The sequence below is a fragment of the Ambystoma mexicanum genome, chromosome 3p (assembly GCF_040938575.1).
Source record: "Ambystoma mexicanum isolate Mex_15411 chromosome 3p, UKY_AmexF1_1, whole genome shotgun sequence".
Classification (NCBI taxonomy): domain Eukaryota; kingdom Metazoa; phylum Chordata; class Amphibia; order Caudata; family Ambystomatidae; genus Ambystoma; species Ambystoma mexicanum.
Genome location: NC_090925.1, coordinates 903,019,600 through 903,033,052, shown reverse-complemented (window position 1 = coordinate 903,033,052; position 13,453 = coordinate 903,019,600). Strand labels below are relative to the sequence as shown.

The window sequence follows — 13,453 nt, the reverse complement described above, 5'->3', positions numbered from 1 at the left end:
TGCCTATGGGGACAGGACAACAAGAGTTGAGATTTAGGTGGCTAGTAAAGGGGATTGTTTGCTGGGGTGGCGTCATCAAGGCAAGGCACAAGACCTAATGCCATCCCCCTACAATCGTCACATCACAATGCCCTAGGGACAGCAACCTACACTTCTCTACCATGTGTCACGTCCAATAGAAACATGAGACTCCACGCCACATTAACCAAACTATATGAACCTTTGAGAAGGTCTCTACCACCCACCAACCAGAAAACCAACTATCACATGCCAAAACCTAGCCCGATCGACATCGCACCCACACTGCCGAACACCAACACCTCTCAAACCCACAATCATAAGCGTAAACTAACTGCCAATATCACAGCCAAACACATCCAGGTTAAAGTTGCAACCCAGGACTCTTGCCTACATGGCGCACTTCTCAATGTGAGATCGCTTGTCACCCACGCCCTCGATATCGCAGAAGGTAATCTTGCAATCACTGCGACATGGCTACATAACGCGGCAGGGCCGTCACTTATGTTAGCCACCCCAGATGGCTACACCATAGTCAGACAAGACCGTGATGGCGCACGAGGATGTGGCAAAAAGTGCCTCTCTCTAAAGGCTAAATTCCAGATAAACAATACACAATCACTCACCATTCACCTTATTTACAGACCGCCGGGTCCTCTCAGCACCTTCGAGGAGGATCTGCACAACATACTCACTAACCACCTCAAACCGTCCTCTCAACTACTCCTACTAGGGGATTTCAACTTGGGCTTTAATGACCCGATGGATAAAAATGCCACAGATATAGCCAACATCATCAATGCACTCGGCTTAACTCAAAAAGTTAATAAACCCACCCACGTGAAGGGGAGAACACTAGACTGGTTAGCGGATCATAATTGTACAGCTACCATCTGTTCCATCACGCCTCTTTCCTGGACAGACCACTCGCTGGTATCCTTTCATTTATCCACGATCAGACCCAGCCTTACAAACCCCCTACTAGAACCACCATGTCTAACCAGAAATTTAAAAAAAGCATCACGGTGGACAAAGTCATCCCTGCAGTCCTTCCAACTCTCAACGCATTACCAGAAAATCTAGATCCTAGTAGCCTAGTCCATGAATTTAACAACATAATGCTTTCCACCTTGGACAAAATAGCCCCCCTCAAACTCAGACCTAGCAAACCAAAAGCCCATTTAAATAAATGGTTCACGCCACAACTTGGAGATCTACCCCTCCTGAAAAGAAAAAGTGAAACCAACTGAAGACTCTGCCCCTCTTTTGAAAATAAAAACAAATTAACCTCTATCTCCTCACACTATAAGAATGAAGTTTGCCAAGCAAAACGTAACTCTTATGACGAGCGCATTGCCAAATCCAATTCCAGCATGAAAGAACTATTCGCTATTCTAAAAGAACTCTAGTCACCCATAGCCATACCCAATATCTGCACCAAGGATAAGACATCCAACACGCACTAACCAACAAAATTAATATGCTCCAAAACAAAATACAGCAAAAAAAAAAGTTGAACCTACAAAATCCGCCAAAATAAACCCTGCCTAGTGGTACACCAACGGCACCTAACAATATATTCCACTTTACCAAAATGACTATACTGGAAGTAGAAAAAAATATCCTCTCACTGAAGCCCACCAACTGCAAAGGTGACATCTGCCCAGCGCAATTAATAAAAGATGCGGCCAGATAACTTTCTCCCTTCATCACCAAACTGATCAATGCATCCTTTGCCTCAGGCTCCATCCCTGCCAACCTAAAACAGTCTTGGGTGCTCCCTCTCCTCAAGAAACGGACACTAGACCCTCTTATCCCCACCAATTACCGTCCCATCACCACAGTACCATTTTTACTTAAAATACTGGATAAAGCTGCCTACAACCAAATTCAGAAACACCTAGAACGGCATAGACTTCTAGGAGACCGACAATCTGGCTTCTGCCCGCTATACGGTACAGAAACCGCCCTAATTGTTTTAAAATCCCAAATCGATGAGCTGAGAGACAAAGGGAGGACAGTACCCCAGCTCCTACTTGATCTCTCAGCTGCAGTTGACTTAGTGGATCATAGGGTCCTCTGCAGACACCTTGACTCTGCTGCCCACTTCTCCGGTGAGGCCATCAGATGGATTGAATCCTTCCTGAGCGGGAGAACTGAGTTTTCTCCCCGTCGGCAGCTGCACACCCCACCCCTATCCTATGCGGAGTTCCCCAGGGTTCGTGTGTCTCTCCAACACTATACAACATTTTCACCAAGCCCTTGTTCGACGATCTGGACCATCTAGGTGTCATCTACACTAATTATGCAGATGACACACAGATTCTCCTCCTGCTTTCTGGGGATCACATTAAGGACACCGAGTTGGTGAACAGGGTATATCTTTTCATCCAGGCCTGGATGGCTACTCATGGCCTATGCATGAACGATAAGACAGAGTTGTTAATCCTGGGTACACACGCCAACCTCAAAAAACGAGGCCAGGAATTCTCCTCATTCAATATCGACGTCAATACCATCAAAGTCGCCAAGGAAGTAAAAACCCTTGGCTTCTACCTAGACTCCAGATTGTCCTTTGACAAACAGGTAAAATCCCTGGCCTCTACCACGGCCTACACATGCAAGCTGATAAGAGCTGCCAAGCCATTCCTCTCCAACGACAGCTGCCTGATCCTGGCCAGAGCCTTAATACTATCCAGAATTGACTATTGTAATGCACTATACAGTAGCGTTAATAAAACCACCATCCGGAGGCACCAAACACTACAAAACAATGCCTTGAGAGCAGCACTTGGCATAAACAAAAGAACCCATATCTCATCCATTAGACGTCATCATAAATGGCTATCTACTCGGAACAAAATCCAGCTTAAGACGCTATCTCTGACTCGCAAAGCGCTTAACAACGCGGCCCCAGTTACCTCCCAGACAAACTTCACAGAAGAATCTCCCTCCGACCTACCAGAGCTGGCAACACCAACTGCCGGGCCATGCCTAAATACAGGCTCACCACAATTGGTGGCAATAGCTCCCCAGTGAAAGCCGCCAAACTATGGAACTCATTGCCACTGGGCATAAGAGCAGACCAATCCTACCCTCACTTCAGAAAAAACGCCATCAAACACTTCTTCTCCACTGACCCCTAGACTCCTATCCTGACCTACGCTGAACCTACATCTGTTACCCACCTGCTCAACTCTCCTGCTAAAATCTGCAACACGTTACCTGCATAACTGCACATCTTTGCCTGTGCAACCATGAATACAGCCAAACTGTATATATTGTATACTTTGTAACTATGTAAGCCTTTTCTCTGTACATTGTGTATTTTGCATTGCGTATTTTGTATAGTGTGTATCTGTAACCTTGTAAGCCTTGTATCCTCTTACTGCTGCGCCCTGCTACTCACGGGTCTGGTGCACATAAAAAGTGAATAAAACAAACAAGTTGGGTATTGAATTTCATCCCAGCAAGGAACATCAAGTGAGATTGGTGGGGGAGAACAGGTCGGAAAAGTTCATCAAGAATATGAGTTCAAGATTAAAGTGTGTTTGGGCATGGCATTGGGAAATTGAAGGGATATTGCCACAAGATTGAATTGTCATTTCATGCCAGACCTTGTGTACACTAAGTAAGGAATCGTCCCTTGAGTGTGAGTGAGAAGGTTAGAGATGAATTACGAGGGTTATGTGAGAAGGGCGTCATTGAGCCTATTGAGGGCAGCAAGAGGTTATTCCCAATTGTTGTAACTTAGTGTCCCGATGGGAGGATTAGATTGTTTTGACCCGAGGCCTGCACAAGTCAATTTGAGTAAATAGACACCCACTACCCAAGACCAATGAGATGCTCATGACCATGGGGCAGGCCAAATGATATAGTACTCTGGATCTCTTGTCTGCATTTTACCAAGTAGAACTACAGCCCTCATCACATCCCTTAACCACATTTATCACCCTGATGGGCGTTTTCCAGTTTAAAAGGATGCTGTTTGGATTAGCATCGGCATCCGCAGTATTCCAGAGTTATGGAAGATTTGTTCAGGGATGTACCCGGTGTGCAGTATTTCCAAGACGATATCCTAATTGGGGCAAAGAGTGAAAACGAACATGAAGCCAAGGAGTATGAAGTTTTACGGAGATTGGAAAAGGTGGGATTGACAGTTAAATTAGCAAAGTACCAGTTTAAAGTACACAACGTTTCTTGTTTGGGACATAATCTCCACAGGAGGTAATGGTACCACGTCCAGAAATGGTGGACGCTATTGTAATAGTTGTCTCCTTCCAACTAAAATCATTTTTAGAACTAATTTAATTTTATTCCAAGTTTGTGGAGAATCTGGCAGTGAAAAGTGAGCCTTTACTAGTCTTGTTAAAGGACTGGATGGAGTTTAGGTGGGGGCTAGTAGAAGGAGAAATGGCCGGGGAGACCACCAGGGGGCATGGTCTGAAATGCCTGCGTAAACCAGCAGCTCTGCCACACGCCGTCAAATCCGTGATTGTGGTTCTCCCCCTGGTAAAGATTGAGCCAGAGCACAATATCCTTTGTCCCCCAAGAACCAGGAAGGGGACTCTGGTGTGGACTTGCTGCGCCGGGTGGAATTTGGTGTATTGAACACTGAGGCTGCAGTGACATTTCCAAGAGGTGGGAGGCAGGACCCACAGGTTTGCCATAGAGGACTTCAGAGCCCTCTCCTGTTGGTGGTGGGGGGTGCGAGCTGACAGGTGGCTAGCGCCATCTGCCTGTGCAGGCTTCTTGATGCGTCATCCCGCTGCACCCTTGCTGTGGTGTTGGTGTGGGATACTGAGGCGGAACAAAGCGCCTGTGGCACGGATTGAGGGACCAGACTCCGAGAAGCGGCTCTCTCCACCCCTGTGGCGCGAAGGAGGCGCCCCCCCCTATCCCCCCCAGGGGCAGCTGGTCTGGAGATTTGCCAGGTGAGGAAGGCGGGAGGAAGTATCTGAGAGATTCTGTCCACGTAAGGAGCCGAAACCGTGAAGCAGCTCAGATCGGCATGACCGGGAGCTGGAAGGATATCGGCCCTCCTTCCCTCCCTGGCTGATTGACTGTCTGAGGCCAGAAGAGCAGCAGGGAGGCAGCCTGGATAGGAATTGAAGGCCAGAGCGGTTGGGCTTGAGACGGCCAGGGGTGGTGAAACCTCCTTATCAAAACATCTTGGGGGTAACTGAGAAGCCTCAGACCGGGGCTCCGGACCTGGGAGCACACTGGCCCTGTGGTGCAGGGTGGAGATGCCATCACTAGGAATGTGAGGGTAGCTCGAGACAGCCAAGCACAGCCAGATTGCCAGGTTGGGGTCCGGGGCGGCATTACCCCGCCAGAGTGCTGGGTGGAGGTCCAGAATTGGTAGGGTGCGCAACCCTTGAAACAGGAGTGACTCACCAGTGGGAGACTGAGTCGACGGGACACAGACCACCCTCCCCCCCCAGCAACACCCAGAATAGTGCAGCCTAGGGCGAACAGCGGAGTGCATGCTTGGAAGGAGGTGAGGGGAGGAACACGTGCCCTATTGTACCTGAGGTGTGGCTACGCAGTACCCTGCAGAGGTCTTTGGTGTTCTGAGTCTTGTTGATGGTCTTCCACGGGCACACTGGAGAAGTCTCGGGAGGCCTCCTGGACATGGAAGTGCTACCCTGGTGGGTGTCTTGTCACTTCAGCAGATTCGGAGAGGCTCTGGAGGCAGCCAAGGAGGAGCCCGACATAACCAAAATAAGATAGCCGTAGGAGGAAGTACGCTGGCGCCTGCCTTGACCAGAGATGACATAAAGGATATATTCCAAGAAATCAAAGCGATTCGGACAGACATCCAGGCATCAATCTGTAACCTCAACGGTTGCGTAGACAAACTGGAGGAACGGATAAAATAGAGTCAAAGGTAAGAAGAGTCACTCAGGGAGCCAGGACAGCCAATGTTAATTGCACAATGTCAATTGGAGCTGGAGATCTTCTTTGCAGATAGGCAAAAAAGTCTTGCACAATGTTTGTTGAAATGTTTTTAGAAAAATAGAACACTTGAAGGGCCACAAGCTGGGAGGCTTGTGAGGGGCAAAGCTTTAGTAACTCTACAAGGTAACCAACACGGGTCTCAACTGAGAGCAAGCAAGGCTACACACAAGAGGTAAGTGCTCTTAGACTGTACAGTACCTCTGGTTAGAAGAAATTGTTCCAGCTGGCTTCTGTTCCTGTGCAGCTCTGCAGATCCTGTTGTTCCTATACCTCAGTTGTGGGGAAAAGAGGGAGGACAGGCAAACTTCAATTCAGCTGTCTTTTGGCGTTTCAGCTCCTCTCGTCTGACAGCAAATGGCAATACTGCGGTTCTTGGATACCACTTCAGATTGTCCTTGCTTCTGGGGTCCAGCACTCTGTTGAGGTGGCTCAGGCTTGGTCAGTCCTGCAACAGGGAAGTCCGGAGGATAAACCTAGCGCTTGGGTCCGACTTAAAAGCAACGCACACAATCTGGTGTTTCTCTCCCTGGCTCTTCGGTTACAGCAGCATCTGCAGTGGAAATGCAACCAGCTTTGAGAGGCTGTCCAGATGGGCTTACTTTGGAGTTGATTGGTCCCACCAACTCGTCCTTGCAAATCTTCTCTAGTCGATGCAAATTTGGAGCTGCAGCACATCAGCAGGGCTTCACCGGGCAACCCAACGGTCCAGGAGTTGTAGCAGGCGTCTCTTCCAAGTTCCTCGTTGGATTCCTTCGTCCAGTGGTCGACACTGCCTTCCAAACCAAAAAGCCTCTCCTTTTTTTTTAATGCAAGATTCTCCCATTCATTCCAGCCTAGCTGTCAATCACAGAGCAGGGTGGCTGTCCTTGTCGCACAGCTAGCTGACCAATCACCTTTGGGTGCATTCCTGTAACCAAGGGGTTAGGCACAATGAGTTTCAGGCACCTCCCTCACTTCCTGCCCCTGCCAGACATACTGGAGCCGGAGGTGGGCTTCACTCATTAATACCGCCAAAGACAAATCAAACAAAGAGGCCAAACCTGGTTTGGCACGCAGAGTGAATCTCAAGAAGGACCTTTCCAACAAGAAAGACCGGGACCATTTTGACGAAATGGGCACCCATGGGTGCCTTACTGCAGATGCGAACGCAGTCCCTGGTAAAAACACACAATGGTAGTAAAAAGTAAACTACTGCCACCAGCCATTAATTGTAGAAAGGGTAACACAAATGTTACATGAGAAACTAGACAAATGGGATTTTAAGTAACCCCTTCCGCACCCTATGGTAAGATAGTGTGTGTTGGGTCTAGAAAGTTACAAAATGTAAGTAAAGTCAATTTCACTTTACTGCTCTTGTAGACATTAGTTTCACCAAGAGAAAGTATTTAAACCTTTGGGAAATCTGAGACTTCCCTGTGCCACTGCACTGAAGGTGCTGTGTGTCACAATGTAAAGATGTCTATGGAGTTTGTCAGGCTCCAAAGTTAAAAGAAACAGTCAAAATCACAATAAAAATGCCTGACTGGGTGAGGAAAAAGGACTCGCTCTCTCCAGGTTAGAAATGAAGTCCTAAAGTCCAGCAAAAGAGCTGGGGGTCTCTAAAATAGAAGGGAATTAGCATGTTTCTGAGAATTCTCCCTAACAACCGGTCCCAAGGCTAACTTTGAATTGAGCCATCTCCCGAGATCCAAGGAGTTTCCAGAAATGCGGAAACACAATCACAAGAGACCTGCTGCCCATTTCGAGTGTATCATTGTGGAAAGGGCAAATCCGTCCAAATCTCTGCTGAACCCGTAAGGACACTCCAGAGATCTATTCCAACTCGCCCAGACCCCCACACCAAAATGCGAGACAGCAGGAAGCTAAGCTTGACCGGACGATCCGTGTCCTTTGTTGGTGCTGCAAAAAAGTCACCAAAACCGCAGTTTCAACCAAGAAGTTTCTGAGTCATGCCACAGGTCCTCCCTCGAGGCTGCTGCTGAGATCCTGTCCATTGTCCTGGCTTCAGCCATCTGATTAAAGAATCCTGAGGTCAGGTCCAGAGCTGCAACATCGCAGTGCATCCAGCATAAACATTTTCTTCTAACCTAAGGTACTGTGGGGGGGGAAAAGGTTATTGCTTACCTGATTCAAAGAAGTCGCTCCAGAGCATTGGAGTGCACCTAGTGGTGTCCAGGGTAACCCCTCTTACCTCCGACTCAAGCTGATGCTTGTGTCCCTTTCGAGTCCTTTTTACAGGTCTTCCTTGGTAGTTAACTTGCTGCTTCTATAAACAATAGAGACTGGATGAAATTCTCTGGAACTCTTTGTATTCTGCTGCTTGTCAAGACTTTGAGCCCGTTCCGAACTGCCTTTAGCTAGGGTTGCATTTTTGGACTTAAAAGACTTGCTGTGCGACGAAACACTCTCTAGAACCTTGAACCAGGCTAATGTTGCACTAACTAACCATTTTCCTCCCTTAAAGTGACATTACTATGTGTTTGCAGAGTTAATCTATTACTATGTAAACGATTACAAATCGCAGGTGTGCGTAGTAACCGATAATACGATAACATTGTCTTTTCCCTTTCTAAAGTTGCTACAATTTTAACCACGAACAAACACAAAAGTGAAAGTGTCCCTTGAAGTGTATTCACAAGTATTCCAAAGCGTTCTAGAATACACGTCTAAAGTATTTAAAGTGAGTCTGGTGTGTGTATATAATTCCATACGAATTAGAAATGTACGAGTGCTTCAAAGTGCTCCAAGACGGGAGGGGAAGCATAGGATACAATCATTCATAAGGCCATGAAATTTCAGAATTATATACAATAATAAGCATTCTCGGCCTGACATTTCTACTAATTCAAGTGCATTAATATGCCTGTGCATGTCTAACCAAGGTTCAGTGTACTTACCTAAAGCTCACATCTTCCTCTTAAAATGAGCCTGACTGTGCCGCCACTCTACCAAGGTCCTTAGTTAGTACAGACTAATACTAAGAGTTGGAGATCGTCAAACCACTGGCACAGCTTACTAAAGTCTTACTACCAGTAGGACCTTAGGAAAACTCTCCTAACAATGACGACCTACCTTTTGGCTCCATATTAAACAGGGCCAGGGTTTACCTCATTATTTTGGACATCCTTTACAGGTGGCGTTAATGTATTTTAACACTTTTGACGATGCCATGCTGGAAGCTACAGAGATCTAAAGCATTTTATGGGCTTAGTAGCATGCTGTGTAAACTGCAGGCTTTGTCTCAACTGCCAATTGAGAATTTTAGAAACATTTACTCAGCCAGCAAATGCTAGCGGCTCACATTATAGTAAAGTGATCACCTGTCCTTCAGCTTGCATGTTCTGAGCTGGGCCTGTCTTTTATGAGGCCAACACAAATTGTCTGCAATTGTAAAATGCAATGAACTGTAAAAGCCAAAACCTTAAGCTTTGCCAAAGCTTGTTCGTTTTTAGGCATCATTTGAAAGAGTACCAATATCAATAAAAATACAACCCTGGCATGTTTTCTTAGTTGATCCCCAGCCGCCCATTCTTCATGCAGAGAGATATGTGAGTGGATATGGACTTCAGACCGGAGAACTTAATACTGTGATTTACAACAACCACCCAAAGCGTGCTTTCCCAGTGATGCTTGTGGAGACTGTGCCATGGTACCTTAGACTGTACATCCACACCTTGACCATTACTACCAAAGGGAAGGACAACAAGCCAAGTAAGACGTTACGCTGCAGCCTTTATCTCACGTTTGTGTGTGTTTTTGTCTCCCCTTTGGATTTTGTGACTTGCTTTACTATGTGTAGTCCTAATCTGGCTTATGTGTCTGTCATATCCCTTTTTATGCTTTCAGGCTATATCCACTACCAGCCTGCAAAGGACAGACAGCAGCCCCATCTTTTGGAGATGCTTATCCAGCTGCCAGCGAGCTCTGCTACAAAGATCACCATTCAGTTTGAAAGAGCACTGCTAAAATGGACCGAGTACCCCCCTGACCCAAACCATGGCTTCTACATAAGGTAACAAATCTTGCTGTGCACAGCTGCACGGTTTTCCGTATGGAGTAGGGAATGTACTAAAAATACTTACCTTACATTAAACTTTAGGGTTGCTCAGGTAAGCATATGTGGCCTGCTTTTTTTTCTTTATAGATCATAAATCTATAAAAATAATATATAGATTTCATATCTGTTGAAATCAAATTTCGCCATCATTGGATTTTCATGTATGATTAATAAAAACGCAACATCTCTGTCCATGTCCAATATGTCTACCTAGTAAATTACAGGCCAGAGTCTTAGAAAACGTGATATTGATCAGAGATTTTAATGCAAAGCTGGGACCGATCAAGGGCTTAGTACAAGAAGTGTAAGCTGGAGCAAGTATACAGAATCCCAAGAAGGTGTGAGGGACAGTTGATAGGCCTTGGGACTGCTTATGGGCTAATTTATGGATAAATATCTGTCGAGTTGAATGGAAGGTGTATGGGTGACATCACACCAAATACAAAATATAAGGCTGGAATAAGGAAAATAACAGATTGTTTGGTGGATTGCTTTTCCATTGATCAAATTAAGTTTCAAAATATTTCACTGTATGGAGAGCAATCACAATCCATTGGTTATCGAATGGCAGTTATGTCCCTCTTCTAGAAGTAAAAGAAATCCCAGTCAGGAGTTGATTCAGTTCCTTCCCTTGCAGTGAATCCCAAATAATGATATGAGGGTGTTTTTTCAGGACAATACTATTAGCATAATCTGAGAGGCTTTTGGGATCCCAGGAACCCTGGGAGGTGATCGGGCATTTTGAAATACTGCAGTGTCATATTTATCAAAGGCTCCCCACCCCAATACACCCCATCCTCCATATTGCATGCTGCGAGAATAACTGGTGCCTTACAAAGCTAGATTCTCCTTGATTTGACGCTGAATGCAGGCAATTTAAATGGGCATTACATCAAGCTGTACAAAAACCGATCACCTCTGCGGGTCAACTCCATTCTTCTAAAAAAAAATATATATACGTTTTTAAATATAAGAAATGGCAATTTGTTGAAGTGCAGTGGGAGCTTCTGGACAGAACAGTTAGGGAAAATCAACCTAAAAAATGGTTGGTTGTTACTGGGTGGTTTGAGGCCAGCAATGAGTGGGATGGTTGACTCATTGAGCCAGAACATTGGATCCAGCATTTTAAACATATTCTCCATGATTCGGGTTCAGGGATTTTAAATGAGGTAATTGGAAGTGCTTTTTGTAGAAGGGGTGGAAATGAGTTATTTTCGGGGGCAGAAATTAGATCTCAATTGAGGACCCTTAAGAGGTAAGGCAGCCGGCCCTGACGTAATTATTCCAGAAATATACCGGGAGCAGAGCAAATGGTTGACACCGGTTTTATATCATGTTTTTAATTTAGTCAATGATGCCCGCTCTCTTGGGGCGGGGGGCAGAGGGGGAGTCTTCTAGTTCCTGTGTTTAAGAAAAAAAAGGCAATACGACTGACCTACATTGTTATCGACCAATTTCGTTAACTGATGTATCAAATAAGATTTTTGTTGGTTGTCAAGGGAAGCAATTGGATGAATGGGCTTTAGAAAAGTGCTTTTACCAGATTCCCAGGCTGGATTTCATAAAGGTTTTTCCATGATTTAATGTTTTAAATAAAACTCATTGGCTGAAAAATACACCAAACTGAGAAAATATTTTTTGTGTACTGCCTTTTTAGATCTCTCCAAAGCGTTTGCCTCCATCTGTCAAGGACTTTTATGGGACAAGTTAAACAGATTAGGGGTTCCTCAGGAGTTGCTGTATTTAATCAGGTGTTTATATACCGATAAATCGGCAATGGTCAGGTGTGACACGAATTATAAATATTCCACTAATTGAGGAATAAAGCAAGGTTGTCCCCTAGTGCAACTTTTATTTTCTTTGTTTTTATGCAATTTTAACCCTCATAAGAAAAATCAAGGTTGATTCCCCCTGCATTAGATGGTGTTAAAATCAGCACATTGTTGTATGCCGATGACACTGTTTTGATAGTTAACTGCTAGGGGATTAACACTTTCTTTAAATGATGCCAATGTCTATTTTCAGTCGAATGGTTTGGAGCTGAATTTACTGAAAACGAAAGTTCTGCTGTTTGGTAGAGGCAAGAAAAAATTTAATTGGCATCTTGCCAACAAGAAATTGGAGGTTGTTGATTAATTTAGATATTTAGGTTTGCTCTTCACAAATTGTGGCACGTGGCAACATCATGTAAAACACCCAGTGAAGAAATCAATTGTGGCCTTAAGTGGGCTTATTAGTTTTTACCACCAATATGGTGGTAAACGCTTAGACTAATGCCTGCATATTATGAAGTCCAAGATGGTCTCAGTAGTTGTGTGTGGGGCAGACATTGGGGGTGCCTCAACAGGAGGGTGTCTAGAGGGGTATCAAAACTCAGGGATGCAAAGGTTTTTAACACTCCCAGCCAGCACACCTGCTGATGCATTAAGACCTGAATTGGGTTTGATCAGTACTACTTTTCTTGCTGAGCAAAGGTTTTTGGAGTCTTTTTCTTAAGCTACAGGTGACTTCCCTCATGAATGGGAATCTTATGGCGGCATCAAGGGATTTGTGTAGCCAAATAAGTAATGATACACAGTTGGTACAATAGAGGGTGTATTTTAATGATCCGTTGGAACTTGCAGAATGTGGAATTTCTGGTTTCTTTGACAGAGTACCAACATAAGTCTTATTTTAAACAAAGAGCCGTAGAGATGGAAATGGCTACATTTGGTGCAAGAAGTACAAAGGTACCGTCGCTAAAATGTTATTTACCCATACCTATGTGCTCCAAGACTGTGACTTGGTTAGTAAAACGTATTTCTGCTGAGCACCGCAGATATATGCTGCTGGCTCATTTAAATAGTTTACTACTTGGAGCAAGGGCAACTTGGCTGGTTCTTGAGAATATCTGTCAATGATGGTTGGCAATACCAGGATTTAATGCATTTTCTAATGGTGTGTAGGTTTTTAACAAACTTATAAAACAATGGATTAGACCATGTTTTATTAGCAATTTTTAGGGAGAATGCGCATAAACGTGCTAATTCCCTTCTACCTTAGATCAGCCCAGCTCTTTTGCTGGGCTTTAGGACTTTTAATTTTCATCCTGGAGAGAGTGATACCTTTTTCCCACTCTCTCGTATTTTTCTTTGATTTGGACACTGTTTATTTTGGTTTTGGAGTCTGCCAAACTCCATAGGCATCATCTTTTTACATTGTGACACACTGCACATTCAGTGCAGTGTCACAGGGAAGTCTTTCAGATTTCCCAAAGGTTTAAATACCTTCTCTTGGTTAAACTATTGTTTCCTTGTGCAGTAAAGTGAAATTGACTTTACTTACCTTTTGTAACTTTGTAGACACAGCATACACTATCTTCTATATCATGCTGAAGGGGTTACTTAGTATCCCTTTTGTCTACTTTGTCATGGTGGC

General features: G+C 44.8%; 1 protein-coding gene across 1 annotated transcript in view; it reads left to right on the top strand.

Moving 5' to 3' along the window:
- PIGT (phosphatidylinositol glycan anchor biosynthesis class T) overlaps positions 1–13,453 on the top strand; it is a 324,961-nt gene that overhangs the window by 237,101 nt on the left and 74,407 nt on the right. Inside the window, exons 9-10 of the mRNA XM_069652141.1 lie at positions 9,490–9,690; positions 9,826–9,991. Coding sequence (XP_069508242.1) covers positions 9,490–9,690; positions 9,826–9,991 — 367 coding nt within the window. The remainder of the gene's footprint in view (positions 1–9,489; positions 9,691–9,825; positions 9,992–13,453) is intronic.